At 36.5% G+C, this 23,036-nt stretch overlaps 1 protein-coding gene across 1 annotated transcript in view; it reads right to left on the bottom strand.

Moving 5' to 3' along the window:
- LOC132202444 (uncharacterized) overlaps window positions 1–17,204 on the bottom strand; it is a 50,389-nt gene extending 33,185 nt beyond the window's left edge. Inside the window, exons 1-2 of the mRNA XM_059629368.1 lie at window positions 17,043–17,204; window positions 7,143–7,372 (exon numbers count right to left, since the gene is read on the bottom strand). Coding sequence (XP_059485351.1) covers window positions 7,143–7,230 — 88 coding nt within the window. The 5' untranslated portion in view covers window positions 7,231–7,372; window positions 17,043–17,204. The remainder of the gene's footprint in view (window positions 1–7,142; window positions 7,373–17,042) is intronic.
- Between the last annotated feature and the right edge of the window lie 5,832 nt (window positions 17,205–23,036).

A 23,036-nucleotide genomic window follows, 5' to 3' on the forward strand; every position in this document is an offset into this window, starting at 1 on the left:
GAGCTGTGTATATAGTTTTGCTTTTATTTCGCCGTCCGAGAATAATTTAATTCACTCTCTCGGTGCGACGACGACGAGAGAGCATCTCGCGTATTATTAAATTCTTTGCTTGTGTCGTGCCCAGAAAACGCGAAACTCGCTCAACCTCTCGTCTTTGTTTGCCCTTGGAGACATTTTGCCGGCGTTGTTATTAATAATGACGGGCGGCGAGTAATCTTAAATGAAGAGACTGAGCTGTAATGAAGGAGGAAGTGCGAATCGGGACCGCCTGTCGTTGTGGCTCACCGCAGATCCACCGCCGATTGCGACGTCTCCCATCCATCTCCTTTTGCCCGAAAACCAATCACGAAAAAAGTCACGTCTACCTTTACCGCAGCAGACCTATGACCTTTCCAGAGCATTCAAGAGTGGTTATGGACAGCAAATAATCTCTTTTTCTAATATCACCCTTTCTTCCAACAAAGAAATACTCAGATTTTATATGTATATTTATTCTAATGTTCAATTCTTTGAATAATATGCTCTCATTTTCGTGCCTGGGGAAAAAAATGTGCTCAAATACTGCATTTTGATTACAATGGAAAAAGTAGTCCTGTTCATTACTTTTAAAATTCATCAAAATTTTGTGAAATTAACATTTCTCTCGTAGAAACTCCGTATTCAGCTGTCAATAGAGCTAAAATTTATTTATTTTAATGTGTGCCTTTATTGTTATCAGTCATGGCAAGTAAAAAAAGCAGAAAATGCAATTAATCACATAATATTTAATTAATAATATAAATATTTAATTAAATTAAATATTTTTATTTTATATAGAAGATATTTTGAAATTATAAAAAGTAATTTTTTATTTTAAAAAAAATGTTACTAAACCTTACACACTGAGTAAATGTTCATCATAATAGTTAACAGTGAAATTTAAAGAATCTGAGTTTTTAATTTCTCGTAATTAAGTCGAATACCAGCCTGCTTTGAGGAGGGCTCCGTGTACGCCACATAATGATAATGGGTTGGCAACATTTGGTTAGGCCCCGTCTGTGGGTGGAATATGGCTCAGTAATGGAGACACAGCAGGCAGGTATTTTAATATGGATGCGCTGCTGTGCTTTCAACAGGCTGCCAATTAGGGGCTGCACCAACATTGTTGAGGCGCCGGGTGTGCATCACACTCAAGCACACCGAATTAATGGGCATATATCGGTTTTTCAGGTCTATTTTCCAGCCGATATCACCGATATATCTGGCTAGACGTCTCACGTGCGCACCTCTTCTTCTTTGCACCAAGATATATATCAAGTTTCGTCTCAGAAAGTTCTTTGCCAGTGAAATAAAGAGAGACTGCTTTAAGGAGGCACTTTGAGCGCGAAACTTTGTTTTAGGCTTGTGTTTTGAAGACTCTCAATAAATTTCCTGCGACTGGGAAAAAGAGAGAGAAAGATGAAGCGCAGCTATAGGGCCAGAAGGGCGAAATTTTCATTAAGTTTTCATGGACTATATCGTGCGCGGATGAGCGTTGAAGATCAAAGAATTTTTCATCTGCGCCGGGTTATGGGCGGGCGGGAGTTCTCGTTTGACAATAAAAACTTTATTTCCTGGGGAGTTTAATTTTTGGCGGGACACGGGAGGAAGAGAAATGCACGCAAGGATGAGTCCTCGTAAACAGGAATGAGGTTGGAGAAGAAATTTCAGTAGACTATGATTGTGAGAAAGACAGAAAGGAAAAAATAAAATTAAAAAAGTTAAAAGAAGTATTATTTAACTTCTCAATTTAAAAAAAGGCAGAAGTTTTACAATAAAAGCTGGAAATACAATTAAAAAAGAACTGTTTTTTATCAAAAAATTAATTAAGTTGAATGAACGAATCTCCAATAAATAAAATAATATAACTTTTGATTAGCAAAGACGCTTTTAGGTAATTTTTGCGTTAATTTTTTATTTGATGTAAATAAATAAAGTTAAGTGACGGTTAAAGTGTAGACAAAAATTAGGTCAAAATGACTCTCCGTTACAAATCAGGTCAAAGCATGATTTTTAATTTCGTGCCAAAGCAATCCACGCTAAAAAGGGCAGCGTTATTTGTTTAGCCATCCATCAGCGTCAATTGGCCACTCGAGCGGGTCAGCCAACGGGCCGTGTCACTCAGCGCAGCGCCGGCAATTAGCGCCGGCAATTGCTAATGTGCGCGACGGACGACGCTGATTTTTAATTAATCCGCGCGCCGACAAGAACTGCAGAGCGAGTGAGCGACGAGAGTGGTCGACCGACCCGACATTTATTTGCGTATCGATCCTGCTCGGGCAGCCAGAGCCGTGGCTTGACGTACGTACTTATGTGTGTGTGTGCCCGGAAAAAAACGTTGAACGCGGTGAAGTGGACCGGGAGTGGCGAAATTGTATTATGCAAAGCGAAAGAGAACCGGCTCTTTTTTGCCTCTTGCACGTAATTGTTATCGGACGCAATAGCTGTCGTGCGAAATTGGCCGGCTGCTTTCCTCTCGAGGGTGGAGTCCAATTAATTTGGTCTGAAAGACTAGGAGAGGAGTTTACTGGGAGTCATTCTTGAGATTGAAGTGGCTGCGAAGTCTTTTATTTTTAATTTTTTTTTTTACTTCCATCAAGAAGGGAATTTCTAGACTCTGTGGAATTAATTAAAAAAAGAGAGAAGTTTAATTTAAGAATAATTATTTGTGGTGAAACCAGAATTTAGATAGTCAATCAGTATGGTTAATACAAAATTTTACTTCAAAACTTTCGTTTGGAGGTTTTTTTAAAAATTAAAACTAATATTAATAAATATTTGATGATATCAGTAATTTTGATTTTGATAGCACAACGAGCATTGAATTCCTTTGATTTGAAAATAAAATTTAGAAACAATCAGAGATGTTTTCGAGAGATTGGTTTAAATTTAATTGGCGGATTTGGCAGGAAACACAATATTTGGCGTAGAATGGATATTCAGTTAAACAATCCGCTTTTCATACAATTGCTTTTCCCAAAAATTGAACAAACGGCTCTCTCAGGTTCGGAGAAAGGGTTGGAATTATCCCGGTTGTCTGCGTTACGCTACTCGATTATTTGCCAAATAACAATTCGGAAGCAGCGAGCGAAAGCGTATGTTTGCCGTGAGCACCCAGCCAGGCTCTGATTTCGCGACGTTTAAGGTTCAGCCGGAATGAAATTTAATGAAATTCGGCAGCACTCAAGTGGCGGCCCATAATCAGCGGCGTGTAATAAAATGGAAATGAGATTAAACTTTAAAAAGAGACGCCAGGCTGCAGAGGAGAGACATAACAAAACTCTTTCAGGGGAATTATACGCGGCTCAAGAGAGAGAAACGAGAGCGTCGGCCGTTTGTTGGTGAGTTGACTAACTTGGAGGCAGAAGAGTCAGTCCGCTGGCTTTGCATTAAAATCTCATTTTATTGTGTAATTGGTTTTAAGTGCGCCCAACCACCCCCCTTCTGACAGCCTTCGTCGTCACCGAAGAACCTAAGAACGCTTCTTGCGCAGCATTCTTGGTTGTTCGGCGTCAGCTTCCATAAGAAATAAATTATTGCACATGTTTATGCTGTAAGAATAGTAGATTAGATTTTTATTTAACATTTTTGTTTAGAAAAATCAAATATGTTAAAATTTATTAACTTTTATTTAAAATTACTAAGACAATAATTAAAAAAAAAAATACCTTGATTTAACGTAATTTTTTAATAAACAAGATATTTTATTTTTTTTATATCATATTTTTTCTATACGCTATGAAAAAATATTTTAATATTCTATAATTTTTCATATTAATATTAGAAATATTAAAAAATTATAATAAAGTCAACAGAGACTGGAAAATTATATTGATTAGCATGTATGTACAAATAAATACTTTGCTGCCATCTATGATGCTTGTAGATTTTGATGAATGAAACACTATATCTCTAAATTACAAGGCAGGGATAAGACTTTATTTGTATTTTGATGTACACAGTGACAAAATTAATGAGATTAAATGTTCTAATTTGTGAATATCTCATTTAATCTTGGCAAACACGACGGAAAAAATATGATGACAAAAACGCAGAAATTTCCGTCCAAATATTTGTCCGCCGCCAGTGTGTGACCATCAGCCGGTAAATTTATCCTCGGCCAGTTAGTCCAGCAAATTACGTGTAAAAATAAAACACGCCCAACGCAGCCGGGCGGTTTTTGCCGCTCGCGTAAATTGCGACGGCTTTGTTGTCGGAGCAGCAGGCGCGCAATATTTCTGCCCAAACATACACGCACAGATGCGAGCAACACCCTTGGCGACGAGTTTTCATCCCAGGCATTTTAGTCTCCGTGAATTTTCCTCTGCCGAACAATGCACTCGCGACTGAGTGAGCTACCTAATGAGACTCGGGTAAAAGCTTAGAGGTGAATTCGCCCTTAATCTATGTACCTTGGGCTTTGTGAATGCACGCAAGCGCGAGCTCACTACTTGCTTAAGTAACTTTGCCTCTAATGAAGTTTGCCAAGATTGATTGTTGAGAAACTCTCGCGCTTAATTAAACGCCGCAAGAACGCCCAGGTTGTGACCCCCCGCGTCCTTTTGCATGGTGACTCGGCATGGATGTTTAATAAATTAATAATGAATTTGTTAAGGACATAGTTGGGCTTTATGAGGGCGGCCTGCTATCGACGCTTTATTGTCTACTGGAAACTTTGCCTGCCACAATAATTATTCTCTTCAACAATTGAGATGAGATGCAAAACCACTCCACTGCTATGCATGCTTCAATAATTGAACAATTTAAGCTAATAACGGGATTATTAATTAATAATATTTTACTCAATATTACAACCTATAATGATTTTTATTAATTTAAAGAAGTAAAAAACTTAATAACTTAATATGTCGTTCTAATTAAAGCGTGATTAATCTTCAATGATTTATAAATTTTTGAGGAAAAGAGAAGCCCTTTGATGATTTCATCAGTCGACGTTAATTAAAACGAACATGAATGCACATCGCCGTTTCAGACCGACAAATTATCATTCAGTCCTGCCCGCCTTTGCTGTTAATAGCGAGTCTCGTGTGGGACTAAATTTCGTGAAAAAAAAAAAACACTCACACACACTGGACATAATTGATACCCGCAACCAACGACCCGCTTTGCCAAATGCGTCGCCTGAGCGGAACGTGCTCATCAAACCTTCATTTATTTCATATTTTGCGCCGGCGGATAATCATGGTCGGTGCAAAATAAAATTGAAAACACACTGAGCCCGGTCTGCCGAACGAACAGCCGGACGCAGACGGATATTTATTAATGACGTTGCTGCCAATTCTTTGTGCGGCGCGTCGAATTTAGCGACGCACGCATAAATCGGTGAAAAATGTCCCCGCTGGCATTTTGCGACAAGCGTATTGGATTATTGCTTTCGAAAATGCAAAAAGGCTCCACGCGGATTTTGGCGTAATCTGCTTAAAAGTGCGCTATTGTTATTGTTTCCATTATTTGGCCGCTTTTTTGCCGCAGCGGTCTTTCTGGGTGATTTGAGTTGAGATTATGCGCGCCATTTTGACAATCCTCTGATTCTGTTTGTTTTTCTGTGCAAAATTTTATTATTACTTTTAATGTGGATTATATCGGCGGATAAATCCATCGCCCGCGCACTGATAATGGAAATTCGCAGGTAGGCGTTTTGCGCGGCAGATTTTGTTTTGCGGGATTGCATAACCCGCAATATCCGGGATTCATTTGCTGTTCAACGGGCGGATATTTCCTCATTATTATTAGTTATTATGCTGGGCTGAACCTGCTTAATGAATCGAAACTTTGTCAAAATTTGTTGATTGTGAAAATGATTTTTTTTTTTAATCAGTACGCTTCATTACTGAAACGAAATTTTAATGAGACACCAATCAAAAGCCTTTTTCAGCTGCATTATTCACGATTAAGTACACGAATAAAAAGTCTTTAAATGAAATTTTGATCAAAATTCGGTGCAAAAAATTGAAAATGGTTAAATGGTATGGGAAAAAATCATTTATAAGAATCTAAAATTCTGATACGATTAATGCTACATGTTTGGCAAGGGTAATTTTGTCTATTTTTTGCTCATACAATTCCAGCTTTTGAAGTGATTCAAAATATTATCCTAAATATCTGCTTTAATAATATATTAAATTTTGTTTTAAATTTTTCTATAATATTTATAAGTTTCAATGAAATTAACAATTTACTTTAGTAGTATTGATACAGAAATTCCTTAAAAAATTTAAGATAGCAAATATAATTTTATAAAATATTCCACCATCATCTACCCACAAATTATTTTTAATAAAAACTAACAAAAATAATTTAATATAACTTGGAATTTCTATTTTATGAGCTAAATTTGATTTTTTTTTAATACTTAATCAAAATGATTGGTCTCGCCTAATTAGCCATACAACCATGCCATATGTTTTGTTCTGCATACATTAATTTAAAATAAAGAAAATTTTGAACATGGCTTTATTAAGGAATATCTGCGTCTGAGAAAGATAATATATTATTCACATCAAGGTATTAAATCAGAGAAAAAGAAGGACTTGTTGATTATTCGTCACTTCCACACGAATTCACGGAAGGTTATTAAATATTTGTTAGGGCAAAATAAAAAAGGCGCAGGGCCTCCGTGTGTCGATGCAGCTGAAATATTTAGGCTGACGAGGGAAGATAGCATGTTGTTTGCGTCTCGTGACAGGGGACAAATGACGTGAGCAAGGGAAAGAAAAGGCGTGCGCGCCCTGGAGAGACTGGCAAAAATAAAATTTAAGCCCATCCAGCAACAGTTTTTCTTGCTCTCTCGCACACGTCCTTGTCTCTTTGCCCCCGTTTATGAAACTTTTATTCGTCCATTGTCGTTTTTTACCCGGCGTAATGTACGTGAATCATCTCATCATGACGCACATACACGTATCATGGCCCAGAAGAGAGGCCGGGGTAAACAGCATCTTTCGTCTTCTTCTCTCGTTTCTTTTATTCTCTCCCTTTGTTTCAGCAGCACCGAGGACCATTTGGTGCTTGGGAGGGAGAGAAGAAAGAAAGAAAAAGCGAGTCTTGCAAGCTGTTTTTGTTTTTAACCCATTTAGAGGAAATAAGGCAAAAGTTGGGTCTCTTACCTGAGCAGAATAAGAAGAGCAGCAGCAGCGGCAGCGAAAGGAGGAGCTGTTGTCGGTGCCGTCTCGCCATCTCCTTTTGACCACACATTATCAAGTCCTTTCGCCAAGCCGTTGCTTTTTTTCGCCACCCGACAGATACGGGGAAAAGAAAGAGAAGAGACGACCTTACTCTCTGCCGCTCAGCAGATGCCTGAAGGCTGTTTTACACTTTTTGCGCCATTCTCGGCTGTCTGAAACAATGGCATGGAGAACAAACAGTAATGATTCAGCTCTTTTTGCAGATATTAAAGAGAGATTTCTGCTAATCTCAGGTCGAATAAGCTTTTGTGCAATTGAACTCGGTGAAAATAAAATGGGAAAGTTAACTTATGAAATACAATTTTGTAAGTACTAATTAAATTGTGAGTTAAACTAATTAAAAAAACATTTATAAATTTTAATTTTTAAACGCATTTTTTTTAAAAATAATTTTTTATTTAAAAGTTAATTTAATATTTTCATTTAAATTTTATTATAAATAAATTTTGTGTTATGTATTATTTAAAAATAAAACAAATAAAAAATTAAACACTAAAAATTTAAAGGTTTATATAGATACTTATGCATGTAATTAATTATTACAGAGCAAAAGTTTCTTGGACGAGAGATGAGAGATAACAAGCAGGAAAGTTGAAAAAGAAATGAATAATTATATGATTTTTAATTAAAAAAAAAATAAAAAAGTGTTTAATACAGCGATCAAAATGATCGATTGAAAGTAATAACCACATCTCTGGGTTCAAAGCCTTTTATCCACATAATATTTGAGTACAACGTGGGCACAAAAATTAATTTGCTTAAACTCGATCTTCACCACAAAGAGAGATTAAAGATCAAAGCATGCTGGTCATGCCGAGAGCGCCGCCTCAAATCCCTTGATTCACTCCTCTCTTATTCCTCCATTGGACCGTAAAATGAAAATTAAAAGCAAAAAACGCGAGGAAAAACACATACGAGCGAGTGAGCGCTTTATTCCGAGGGCAAAAAGAGCTTTGGCCACAACAAGCATAAATTGTGTGCCGTGTATATGGGCCGACCGCAAACGAGGATAAAGCGCGGGGAATCAGCAGCAAAAAGCGGTGTCGGCCGCAAAATGAAAATGCAGCAGCTACGAAATCTCCGGACGCGCGTCCAATTACAGCACAGAGAGCCATTTTTTCCGCAAAACAAAACAGGTAGTGAGCGCGGCCGACGCCACGGGAGCGAGCTGATGATAATTATTTATCAACGAGCGAGCGCCACAGGTAAATAAAATACCTCGTGTGATGCATGAACATAACCTTTGCTTATGCCCGAGTGGCATTAAATTCCAGTGTTTGTCGCGCCTAATTCTGATTTACGGCCGTAATCGCCACCGACCTTTGTCACGACAATTTTTAATATTTTCTCCCAAACGCAAAAAGCGAACAATCCCTAAAGTAATTCCGGGATATTTTTCAGGATCACTTTAATTGATAAAAAAAAGAAAGGTTCCATCCGAAATTTATTTCCAGAGAGAAAAGACTGGATCGTAAAAACGTCCAAGTCGAATTTCGCTCCACCGAGCAAACCAACCAACCCACCTCGTTCGCCAAAATAGCTTTTTCTTTGTTGTTTTTTGCCTCTTGGTGGAATCGGGTCCTGAATCGTGATCAGATCAAGAAACCGTTGCTGCATCCCTTCTTGCGAACTAAGCATTGGGATATCCTTCAAAATTCGTCTGCCGCGCCGCGCACGTCTAAATATTTTACGCAGAGAAGGAAAAGAGGTGGAAAATAATTTATTTGCTTGGAGATCTGACGGGAGGTGGAAAACCTTTCTGGTTGAAGAAATTTCACAATAATGATGATATTTGATTAATTAATAAAAAATATCATTAATCAACGCGCTAAAGAAAGTTAATTCTACACTAGAATAAGAAGAAAACTTATCTATCAATCTATCAAGAAATAATTTTATTGCTCAGAGAGAAAGGCTTACTTAATTGAAAAATATATTTACAAAATGCACTCGTTATATTTTTTATGTATGCTTTCAATTGAGGAAATTGTTAATTGTAGTAATAAATTATGTAACTAATGCAACAGAAAAACTATATTCTTCAGAATTTAAATTTTTTGTCTCAATTAAATATTAAGAAGAAATGACATTTAATTTATTAAAAAATTCGTTTTAATTTAACCAAGAACTCTAAATTTCTAAATTTTTCTTTCTTTACACTTCGATCCCCTATTTCTAATTATATTCATGTCGCGTCCCCTTCATAACGACATAAGTAAATTCAAGAGGGAAAATTCTCATATTTTTTTTCTCAACGGACGACTAATTTACTTTGCACTGTTTGCGGAACCTCGTTTTGGAACGATTTTCGTAGAAACACACATATTATTACTGAGCAGCCGAGCGAGCGGAATGAGACGAGGGAAAAGAAAATAAATTCAAAGACGCCGTGAGTTATTTTCGCAGTCGGCGGCAGAAAATCTGCGAACCCCCGCGGACCACGCGATTTATGGTGCAATTTTTAAAGCAACGTACGCGCCCGATACCGTCTCCTCCCTTTGTTTCACGTCGGCGAAATCGTTTCGCCGGAAAATTTCATTACCAAAGCAAAAAGGGCTCAGTTGGAACCTAAAAAAAGAACTCTGAATTGAATCAAATGAGCGAATTTTCGTTTGCCGGCGCTAATCCTGCAAAACACTGTGCTTGCCGCTTAATCCTTTTGCGAATGCATTACAATCACAGCAATTCCCCCTCTCTACAAAGGCTCTCAACTTGCAATTACATTTGATACTTTTAAACTCATTGTCAGCGGATGTTGTCACTCAAAAGCGATCGCATTGGTTTGATTTTAAAAAGAAGCGTAAAAAATTCAATAAATAAATAATAAGTTAAATATTAATTATAAATAAAATATTGTTTTGGTGATATTTTTTTTTTAATTTGTTGCTGCGCATTTAATTCAATGATCTTTAATAAATTTAATTTTGTCCTTTGGGAATTGAGAGTTGAATGACCACCAAAAATAGGAAAAAAAATTATCCGACTAAGTGACTAACACAAAAGACCAGTTTAAAGATTAAAGATATAATTTATTTACAATAAAAAGAGTTAAAAACTTCTTATTGATAAATCTCGACCCGAAAATTGTCTACGATTTTTTTTCATGGATGCGTTTACAGAGAAGAAAATATGGGGTCCAAGGAATTAAATTTACCATTGCGCCTCTGAAGAATATTTATGTTTCCAAAACATGGCCCTCAAAAATTTCGCAATTTACATTACAAATACTTCAAAACTGCAAAACATCCTTTAGGCGTCAATAGAAACAAAAATTAATTATCCTGTCATTACTCTTATTAGAAAATTGCCTCCTTGGATATCATCGTGAATCCTTAGATAATTGTTATTTTCATTTCACCGACCTTAAATAATAATAACAAAACAAAAGAATAGTCTTCATTAATACACTTAAATGGTAGAAAGTCACGACAATAAATTAAATTTTTAATGCAAAGCGATTGTAAATAGTTAAATTAGTTGGTAATTATATGGCACCGGACGAGACAAAAAGGCAACACAAAAGTGAGCAAAAACGGGTGTGAAGAGCACAATGATAATGACCGCGCACTTTGCAGATTAGGATCGGCGAACTTCTGTCTTTGCAGACGCGCCTTTTGTCTGCAACACCAGAGTTACGAGTGTGGACGCGTCGTATGCGGCGAACTTTATGTTTACAATACGGGTGGCTGAGCATAATTTCGTGCTTACTAATCCCCGGCTTTCGGGCGAATTATGACATTACGCTGGACCCTGATGGGCAGTTGACCGATTTCATTATTGAATTACGTACCGGCAAGTGCAGCCGCACAATTCTGGCGACCCACGAAATTAATGTCGCACGCAGATAAGCCCCCGAAGTTTTATTTCCGACATTAAAACGAAAGACCGATAAAATTTTACTACCAAAACTTCGTCGCTTTCAAAGTCTTTTCGACTCTTCCTCCTCTTTACATACATGGACTGCGAGTTTATTTGAAAGGGGTCAACGTAATAAAAGTTATCGTGGAATTCGTGGAGAGACTTGAGGTTTCTATGTAAAATATGAGACGCGAGAGTGAATTTCAGAATCTAATCAAACCCAAAAGTTATTGAAAATAGACTGCGGATTTGAAATTCCTCTGGATATGGAACCTGAGTGTTTGAATTAAAGTTGAACAATAAAAAATTGAATAAACTAGATTACTTTTTTTTATTTAGTTTATGCTTTTTTCGCTAACAAAAGTAAAATTATAATTTAAGCTATTTAATTATATAGTCGACTCAGATTCGGCTTGGCTGCTTACAATTAGAGCAAATTAATTGTGAGAAATGAAAATGAAGCAAAGAAAAGCTAAAAAGTCAAAAGAAAATTTAAAGTAATGTGGCTTTGATTTGGTTTTCAATCAAAATTGTATTAAACATGACATGTGTTAACACATTTATACAAATGCAAACACACTTTGTATAACCTCCTCCCCGAGGGATTACCAAAAACTTTTCAATTTGCTAACATTCAAATATTTGCAATAATTCCGTATTACCTCCACATTTTTGCAAGAAAATATTTTCCGATTCGGTTTTGGATTGGATTTTTGTTTAACTGTATCTAGAATAAAGTAAAAATACTATCTTTATATGGTATAAAATTTTTTCCCTTTCTTCTCATTAATTTTCATTAAATAGAAACAAGTTGTTTGAAAAAAATTTAGTATTTATGCAAATTGGTATAATGTCATAATTTGATTAATAGGATCAATGAATTTTATTTATTTTTGGTTTTGCATGCATAATGGTTCTTTTGTGCTGCATTATGAAATAGCTCGTCACCCAAATTGAGTACTTGGCAGCCGCAGCGTGAAATGCAGGCTTGCACACGTACTAAAAGCCACAGCAGCAGCAATAATAGAACATCAAAAGCAATCAGAGCGCATAAAATCGACATTAAAGAGGAAGATAATAATGATGTGGCGATCGACAAAGCTCTCTCGGCAGGAGCAAAGTAAATAAATGGTAATAACGGCGCGGGGGGCTAATAAAATGCACCCGGCTTGTTATTAGCGTGTCGGGCGGGCGAAAATGCAAAATCGGCCAAGCGTGTGGCGGTGGCGACGACCAGCGCGGCGGCTCTCGTTTTTGCTGCTGTTCATTGCAATTCAGGGCACGCCGTTTCTCGCTTTCTGTGTGCTCGGCAGCCGAAATGGAGCGAAAGCAGCGACAAGAATAAAATTGCCCTCTGACCTGCCTGCGCCGCCGTCTTGTATCACGGACATTTATTTTGCCGCGAGGTTCTTTTAGGCGGAGGAAAAAAATTAGCGGCCGATAGTGATGCAAGTCAGGAGTCGGCCGATCTGCCCCTTTGTATTTGCTCTCTTTGTGGCCAACTTTTCCCATTAAAAAGCGAGCACATAACTTTCCCTGTGTGAGCCAATTTGTGCTGCTATAGCAGTTTCCTTTTTCCTTTGCGCCAACATTGACGTGCGCAACTAAACTGTTTTACTACATTTTTGGCTCCGCTTTCTTTCTCTCCTTTGCGACAGATTGCTCGCTCAAAGCTTTACTGATTCACATGAAATGAATGCAAAAAGATCGTATTGCTTCATAAAATATTGTAATACTTTACAAAACGATGATTCAAATAAAATCATGCGCAATTTCAAATGCATGAGATCCTTTTTCCTCAATAGCAAACTTGTGTGAAAATCGATTTGGTTATTAAATTCTTTAGAATTTTTATTCATCAAAATTAATATCATAATAAGTGTGAAGAAGTGTGACAAAAATTATTACCAGCAAGAGGAATGGATTGGTAAATTTAGATCATGTATAGACTTTGTCAAAACATTGCTAATAATAAAAAAAAATTTAAAAAATATTCTTGTGGCTTCTTTTCCAAATTGAAACCGATTTGTTATTAAACAAGAAATTATATTACAATTAAAATAATAAAATTATGTGTGTTTTAATAAATAAAATATATGAAGTTATTATTTAAAAAAATAATCTATATAGAATATAAAGCTCCATACATAAAATAAAGCAAACTTAATAAGTAACTAATATTTACTACTAATTTTAATTCAAATTATCAAGCGTTGTTTAATTTTTGAATTATGCTTTAATCTTGTTCTATAACAAGTATTGAAATAACTTAAAATTTTCTCGGTTGCATGGATTTTTCTGATTCCTTGTTACACGGCATCCCAGTGGTTTGGTGCAACTGCAGCAGATGCAATAAAAACGGCGAGCGCGGCCAAGCAACACAACATTATCCTGTGCGCTTCTCTAATGCAATATCTCAGCGAGACTGGCAATTTCTGTAATGGGACAGCGGCGTGCACCAGAAGCTCAGCGGCATTTCTCTCAATTGCATAAAAAGGTCGGCAGATCAAAAGACTTCGCCGCGTCGGATCAATAAAATCGCGAAACCGTGGCCAGGGAAATATGTATATAAATTATATTTGGAGGGCTCCTTTCAATAAGCTACCGGGTTTAGCGTCCGACATGATTGATGCGGACGCATTTTCACCTCGCCTGCTCGCACAGATATGTTACATAACGACACACAGAGAGCGGGCGAACTGGATTTAGATCTCATACACTTTGACATTTTTGCACCGAGCAATTTATTGCTGACCAACATCTGTGTTGCTCTCTCGGCACGACCCTCTTCCTCCACCCCAACCACTCCAGAGGCAATAAAAATTTACGCCCAATGTACATATATGCGGCCGAGATGATGAGCGGCTGATGTGGAAATATTGCCTCCCTGTGCATCCTTTCGGCCCTTCGTCCCGCAAAACTGTCACTGCTTTTAGCCCCGGGTGCGAATTATATTTATGACGACCGGCGTTTTTATGCTCCATAGGGAGCAAATTTTTTAAGAGATTTGGTTTTACATATTTCTGCCCATCAAGCTTAATTTTATTTCAACCAGAGTGCACTCGAATTTTTTCTTGTTAAAAATAAAAATATAAATAGCAAAATAATCCTATAAAAGCTTCGATAATTGGGCAATATTAAATTTCATGTAGATTGGAAATGGATTCAATGGAATTTAAAATTGTTGATAATTTTTTATTTGAATACAAGTCAATTGTCAATATTGCCTCATTGACTTCAAGCTATTGTATTAAACAACGATTTTTTTCTAAAATATTTGAGATTTACTACACATTTTAGCAGTAACTACTAATTTAACTAAAGAAACACTCATATTATTATATTGTGTAAACATTTTATGTTACTATAATTTTTTTTTTATCAGACTAAACAGTAAAATTAAAATAGCTATTAATAAAACGATATTTTCTAATCATTTGCATCATTATTATGTTTAGAACCTACAACTATTTATATTTAAGATAAATTTATAATTTTATAAAAATAATAATGCATCGCTAATTTCTCGAGTTACCGTAATTGGCGCGATGGCAGAAATAGTCCCAGCATTGGAATTAGATCAAAATACTTGGAAGGCTTATTCACCATGGTGATATGACGAATGAAGTGCTTTATTTATAACCACGTCATTCAAGCATGAAAAGAGCAGCTATTAATGTTAATGCAACGAAAATCCAACGTGAATTTCCCGCCTACGTAATTTTGATACCCTGTGTTAGATTTTTAGTCGTCCGCGCACCAAATTTCATCCAAAATGCTCCGAGATGCTCTTTGTTTCGTCAACCCTCGTTTTGCTATGGCATTCATCAGAACTAATCTGCCATAACAGCCGAATCATCACAACCCTTGCAGAAATTGTGTGGTTATTTGCAAACTCTGCTTCTATATATTTACAACCCGCAAAGGAGGAAAAACGACTTGTAATTACGACTCCCGCGACTTAATTATTACTCCATTAAAATTTGTAAATTAACTTTAGGGATTACAAATTTTATTTCGCCCTCGCGACCATTACAATTTGCTGTTAAAATTACTTGCACACTCGCCGGCTGGATTGCCTTTTCATTCGTTGCGAAAATATGTTTTCAGCAAAAACCGTGCATATGGAAAAGGCAGCTGATGTGTGTCGGCGAGAACAAAAGCTGAAAAAGAGAGCTTTTCGCAGCAAATTTCAACAAAAGTGGACGATTTGCATTCTCAGAGGAACCAACATTGTCCAAGCTCAAAAACTCATTTTGCAAACAGACCATTTTCAAGAGCTGATTCTCTTCTCTTGCCGAAGCTTTTTGAGCCGAAGTTTTGAAATGAAAAAGCAAAACTCGCATGAGTTGGCTCAATTTTGAGTGGTTTTCCGAAAGTTGTTTGTATGTATTTTTGCTGCACGTCTACCGAACTTGTGTTTGTTTGTTCTCAAATATACGCCAACCAGAGTTAAGGGTTTTAATTATTTCGAGGTTGGGGAGAGAGAGAAAGCTTTTGCAAATTATTGCTGGATGGAAATACGAATTTAGTCACGCGCGATTTGTTTTCGAATTTAATGCTCAGTCAGTCGGTGCGGCTGAATCGGTTTGCCGCCGAAAACGCGTGGCAAACACCATTCGCACTCGCCCAGCAAAGGGAAATTTATTATTTTGTTGCTCGACTTTCCGCCGGCCGATTTCGGTTGGTTCGTCACCAAATCATTCATTATGAATATATATAAAAAGGGTATATTTTTTTACATGAATGCCTTGTTAGAGAAAATAAGTACCGAAAAATATGAGAGCCGAAGAAAAAAAATACCTGAGCGGAAAATTAATAACGCTTGTGTGCTTGTTGCGAGGGGAAATCTGTGTTGAAAAAGTACCACTCTTTGAGCCGTTCATTGAAAGAAAAAAAAGGAGTTTGCCGCACACGCATTGTGGAAAGTTACAAAATCAGCTTTTCGTGTAATCTCTTTGCGCAGAGCTGAGAGAGCGCGTTTAATATTTCCTGCTAAAAGCAAAACTGCCACGGGAAAGTGTGATTTTGCGATTTCTATGTGTGCGAACGCGCACTGAGGGAGGTACTTTTTAATGAGATGTAAATTTACGAGGCGCAGTGAGAGACGCAGCGACAAGTCAGCACCGGCCACATGTGTGTCACTGCTCAAGACGTTATAATTATATTTTGGCATTTTGACGTTCCCAACCCACAATTGAATTAAAATTTTAAGATTTGAGATGAAATGATAATAAGTGGTAAAGGCAAATGAAATGGGTGAGTGACAGCATAATTGTATTTTGTGAATTAAATCTCATTGAAACAACGCATTTGTATTTCTGACGTTTTTCAAAATCAATTAGGCAACGCAAAACAGTTAGAATAAAAATTAAAAATATATACCTAACTAAGTATCTAAATTCAATATTTTAAACTGTTCTCACAATCAGATAGTTAACAGTATACATGTGAGGATTTGAAAAAAAATGCTGTATATTTAAATACTGCTAATTTTCAATCAGTGAATACTAAATGCAAAATATATATTAAGATGAAATTAATGAAAGTGAATATTTTGATTATACTTTTAAATTTAATCTATAGTAAATGCACAGAAATACATTAATATACAGTTATATTTGGAAACAAAGTATATCATATCATAATATTTCAGAAACTTTTTAATTAAATAGTTTTTGTTCTAATTTTTTTCAATTTATTTCAAATCTTATAGTAACGTTTAAAATAAAATATATAGCATTATATATAAAGCTTATTAAAAAAAGAAAAAAATTGAACAATTTTATTTTAAAATAAAAAAACATGTTTTTTGTAAAATTAAAAATAAAGTATACTTGTTTATTAAGTAATTTATTTTTAAAAACAAAATTAATTTTACTTTAGATAACTTGCAAAAGAAATATAAAATATATCACAAAAGAGATTAAAATGCAGAAAATGGTGTCAATTTGCTTCACTTACCGCTAAATGAAACGTTGCAAGGAGCGGCGGCGGATTCCGTGCCCGTCTCGTCGAGCGAGGGTGACTGAGGGAGATTTTAAAGAGCGACCAAGCACACTACTTGTGATGCAGAGAGGGCTAACTGAACTGAAAGGGCGCGAGCGATCCTCGGCTGGCGGCGGCGGTCGGGCAGGCGCTGCAACCCGGCAAGCAGCTCTCCCAGCACATGCGTGAATAAAACACGCTGCGCCCCGAACGAATGCCTCGGCGGCTCCGTCCGACCTAACGTATCACGTTGCGGCTGTTGTGACTCTCGAGTGTGCGATTGTCACTCGAGACCAAGCAAAGATTAATCACATCCCTGGAGAGGATAATTATATTAAGTAGGCGCTTTAATACGAATGCAGTCCGCGGGCTCGATGCATATGCATGAGGGCAATTCCGTAATGTGCATGTGTGGGGTCGCCGCGCAGTTCCGTCGTTTCCCTCTCGGCAAGCAAACAAACCTGATGTTTTATTCAGTAGCAGCGCGAGCGAAATTTTTAACGGCGCACGAATTTGTGTGTGCTGCATAAAATTAATTAAAAATTCACGCAAACTGCGCGTCGTCTCGCCTGCTAATTTCGGTATTATTGTTATTCAGCAATTTGCGTTTGCGGCGGCAAGTGAGAGAGCTGCCGCGTCTCGCGATTCGGCACAGGGTGTCAGCTGGCCAATTTGCGTCTCGAATTGACGCGCAAACAAACTCCACCTGCTCCGTAAACTGACTTTCACTCTCTCTGAACGGAGCACCGGGCTAATTAGAATATTTTCCTAAACACTTAAGAGATTGATAAGTATCAAACTGAAGCGTCTGCAAGTTTCTCAAAGTAATCAAATCCTGACTAATCAAAGTGAAACCTGGATATCTGCTGGGCTGATCAATTGCTCAAAATCTTAAGGACGATCAAAATATTTAAGTGCACAAGCATGATCCGCTTTGCTCAATTTAGCTTCAGGGCGAAAAGTTTTAGTGATTCAATATTAATACTCAATATTTTTAAATTGAATGGTAATACTCGAGGTGGATTTCATGAAAAATTGAAACCGGGCGAACCTATATATTGACTTGGAACAAAAACTCGAAATTCAACTTTTTCCTACAACCACGCAAGAAGCTAATGTAGGAACTTTTGCAGTCAAAATTCACACAGACCAAAGACGTATTAAGAGTAATGGTAGTCCGGAATCTTCAGTGGAACTGATGAGAAAGGCACTGGATCAATATAACTGCAAACTATATATTGACTTGGAACAAAAACTCAAAATTGGGAGAATTTAATTTAATAAGAAAAATAAAATAAGGAGAATTTAATTTTATAACTTTATTTAATTAAATTCTCCCTAATTTATTTTTAATTTTTCAACATTCCTCCACTTAGTTTTAGTTGGACACAAGAAACCCTAGGTTTTAAAGTACCAGCAGACCGCAGGTCGCCTTTGGGGTCAGTTGTCTTTATTTTTTCATTTTTTGTTTGCAACGAGGTTCGCCCGGTTTCAATTTTTCTCAATATTTTTGTTTGAAGAAGTTGACACTCAAGGAGATGATCATGGAATTGAAGAAATCAGGCTTTTCCTCGTTGAGCCATTTGTGTTTTTAATGAAAATGTTTACAACGAGGAAAAGCCCGATTTCTTCATTTCCTCAATAAATTTTGTAAGGCTTTGCAAATGAATTGAAATTGAAACAAGAATTTAAAAAGTTAATATTAATACAAATGAGCAGAAAAGGCAAATGAATTTCATTAATTTTAAGCAAATACATATTTTAAATTGCTAACTTTTTTAATAAGGAGAAGTATAAAATTCTGCCCAAGAAAGATAAACCGTTTCCTGATTAAGGATATGAAGAAAAAAATGTATATTTTTTTATTTCTTTTTATATAATTTTAAAGCTTTTGATTTGGCCCTTTAAGCTGTGTAAAAAAATATATTCAAAGATTTTCCCTCCATTTGACGCACATAAACCCACAGACGAAAAAGCACTTTTCTTTATTGGCGCTTGGTTGTAACCGTGAGCTGTAAAATTCACCGCAGTAAACAGAACGTAAACTCGACGCCCCGTATCGAGAGAATAATCTGAAAATCTCCCAAACGCCCTTCTGAGTTCCGGATAATCGATAATTCCGCGAAATTAATACACCCTCTCAAGAGATAAAAGATTCAATAAGATGCATCTCTGTCGAAATGGAACTTTGATTGGCCGGAAAGCTGGCGAGCCGATCGACCCTGGCACGGGTTGAAATGAGAGAAGTTCTCTCGCCAAACGAATTGCTGAGCTGGCCAGGAAAAAAAGCAGCACCTCGTGCAAGAAATTCCTTGCAAGGACGAAAACACGCGGAAATGAGTCGTGTTTGGCCGCATGTCCTGGTGACAGAGCAGAACATTAGGCCTGTCACTAGGTATTGGGACTGTGTCACGTAGTGGAACACTCGAGTCTGGCTGGCTCAGTGTCAGGTCAGAATTTTCCCTCTTCTGTGTGCCAAAACCATTCGTGTAATGGTCTTACATAAAACAGTGGAGAGAGGGCCTGGCTGGCCCACTCGTGATGTTATCAAAATCTAATTCTCGGAAATGGGATTCAAAGAGCAACGCGGGGGAGGAGGAGGACGTCGAGAGGGAATTCTTTTCCTCTTTTTCTTCTTCTACTGTGGTTCTTTGTGCCACCACTGCAGCTCCGATTGCATTGTTATATATAAATAAGTAGAGAGATCTGATTGATACTGATATGTGCGCCTTTTCGAGACCTGGATGGAGCTCCTCCGTTTCTCTCCAGCTTGATTCGAATCTCGCAAAAGGGGCGCCTTCAAATTCGATCTTTCGGCGATGGCGATGGTGATGGAATGAAATAATTAATTGAGATATTCCCGACGGCTGCAATTCAATTGAGACGTCTTAAAAGTTCGAGATAAGAATTTTTGCACCATTAAAATGCTTAAAATTGAAAATCGGTGTAATCAATAATCAATCTGGATGTGAATTACCCATATCTGGATGAGATTTTATAAATAAATATTTCATCAACAGATCATTAATGATGCAAACTTCATTTAAAATTTAAATATAAAAGTGTAAAATTAAGTAGTAATAATTAATCATTATTATATAAACAATAATAAATAGATAGAGATTGACTCAAACTTTTGAGGAAAGTGAAGCAGTAATACTGGGTTGCCCTTGTTAAAAATTTTTATATTCAAACAGCAAATAGCTTCTTCTTTTACTGTCTGCGAAATATCTCATGTGCAGACTGTGATCAAATGTGGTGAAGCCGTTTTTTTTATTCATTAAAGCAATTTTCACTGAGGAAAAAGCCCGTTTTCTTCACTTCCGTGATCAAATCCTCAAATGCAAATTTATTCAAAAAACAAAAAAATTATTTATAATTTCGAGGAATAACACTAAAAATTTATTTACTTAAAAATTAATTTTTCCAGCACTCTACTGTCACCTTTTATCTTGTTAAATTTTAGCTCAATATCATTAAAATCTTTTGATATTTCAATAGAAACTTGGTTATAATGTGTTTTACAAGAAAATTTTCCAATAAAAAAATGGGACATAATTTTTATAACACATTGAAAATGCAAAAAAAAATTGAAGCATATTTTTCATTTGCATGACTTCAAGCAGGAAGAATGAATCTTGACTTTGCTTGACTTCTGTTCCTCTGCATTGTTACACCGACAGATCAGATTATGCAATTATTCAAGCCCCACTCGCACCATGTCCAATTTGCCTCTGCATAATAAGGAATGTGGGTGTGCCTGTTGCGATAACAGCGTGTTCATGTGCGACAAAGGAGCACACCCGAGATGGATCGCCGTCGACACGTCCTCGCAAATCTTGTTAACGACTCGTTGAATGCGAATCCTCTCATCAAGCAAGCCATCCCTCTCATGCATACATTTGGACCTCTCTTCTCTCTCTCTCGCTCGCGCAAAACAACAAACATCGGTCCCTCTCTCCGCGTATATTATTCATTATTGCGTGCACGTATAATCATGTGACGCGCGCCTAATGAGATTCTAAAAGTTGCACGCAGCAGCGTCGTACGCGGATGATTTACGAGAGTTTTGTTTGAATCATTGGATTTGATATCCGCGTCGCGCGCACCCAATAATCCAATTTAAACTTCTTGTCTGCAAGTCGCGCAGATAAAAACTTTGGCCGCGCCACCACTAGAGAGAGGCTCTTTTTTAAATTGCACGCTGTTTTACATGCGGATGTCAGCACGCCCGTCACACAGGAATCTCTGCGTAATTTAAAATTGGACACACGTTCCGCCGCGTGGAGGTTTGCCCGCCCCTCACACATACCGTCGCGTAACTCTGGAAGAATTTTCTTGCATGGCTCTAAACGCATTCATTTCAATGTAGCATCCGATTACTAAATTTGAATGGAACAGAAATTTTAGTCTTGATAATATTTTATGCATTTTTTAAATCAAGCTTATAAAGATATAAAGTATTCACATGATTACAATTACGTCAATTACTATTTGCCGCAAAATCTAAAAAATCTGGGTTCAAAAAAATGATGTCAAATTTTAAATTAAAAAGATTTTCTTTTGGTGTTGTAAATATTTTCCATAAAATGTCCTTTTTTATAAAAAAAAAAACTCATATATACAACTATAAAGTATGTGAATATAGAGCTGAAGTGCTCGGCTTCTCCAATTGGAGTTGGCCCGACTTTTAACTTCTTCTCAAATAAAAATACTTTAAAAAAAAATAATTTATTTACATAATTTAGAGTATTGGGAATTTATTGGTGATTTACGATTTTAAATATTTTTGCAACCCCTGTAACTGAGAATATGTATACTGCTTGCAAGTATTATTACTTTCTCCGTTTATTATTTTATTTTAAATATTATACATCCAAGACAATTAAGTTGCAGGCTAAGAACTCGTTAATGGCAAAATCAAATCATGTCTTTACAACAATGATGGCCAATATTTCAAGTTGTTTTAGAATAATTGCATTAATTGCCTTGATTGCATTGAATTGATTGTCATTATGGAGTCCTTAAATTAAACGCTTTTAAAAAAAAAACCGTATAGATATAATGCAACGCTACAGTAGGAAACTAGGACATAATTTAACTTACAAAATTAATTGGCAATCTAAATTAGGATCTTGATAAATTCCTTAGTATGAATCCATCTCGAGCTGCAGTAAGAAAAAGTAAAAATCAATCAAGTAGCACCACTCAACAAAATATTAATTTTTGTTTGCAAAAGTGCAAAACAAAGACAATGTATATCTGTAAACAAAAATAAATAAATATGTACAGTATGTATTTAAAGATAACAACTTTTTTCAACATTTTATATGATTTATTTAAAATTAAAACTATTATTTATTATTAATTTTTAATAATTCAATTTATAATAAAATTGTTTTTAATTTATTATAAAATAATTTTTTGTTTTATTGAAATAAAACATAATTAGGTAAATTATAAATTAAGTATTATATTTTTGTCATATTTGGTTAAGGAAGTGTTTAAATCAATTTAATTCATATTGGTAGCCCCCTGGATCTATAAATAAAATTTAATATTGGTTAGAATATTTTAAACAAAAAATATCGATGGTGTTCACATTTCCTACCAATTAAGAAAACTAAAAAACTTAATCCAAACATCGAACAGGGAGCTCCCTTTTTGAGTGTAAATTTGCATGCGCAGATTGGGAGTAGGCAAATAATGTGCCCTCTAACGCAAATAAACGTGTCACCGCGTCGGTCGTTCGGCGGCACCCAACAAGATTACGAGTCCTCAGCCAAAATCCCTCCCGCTCGGATATATCACGTTTAATTTTGGCCGCAGAGCTAGAGGGTAGTTTTGCCGCCGTCGCTCATTTGAATAATATTTTCGGGGGCAATATAGAGAGATCAAAGCGGGAGACAAAGGCGAGCGAGTGAGCGCGCCCGTGTCATCCATCACCCTGCAAGTGTCGCAGGCAGCGCG

The sequence above is a fragment of the Neocloeon triangulifer genome, unplaced genomic scaffold (genome assembly GCF_031216515.1).
Source record: "Neocloeon triangulifer isolate White Clay Creek 2 clone unplaced genomic scaffold, ASM3121651v1 ptg000015l, whole genome shotgun sequence".
NCBI lineage: Eukaryota > Metazoa > Arthropoda > Insecta > Ephemeroptera > Baetidae > Neocloeon > Neocloeon triangulifer.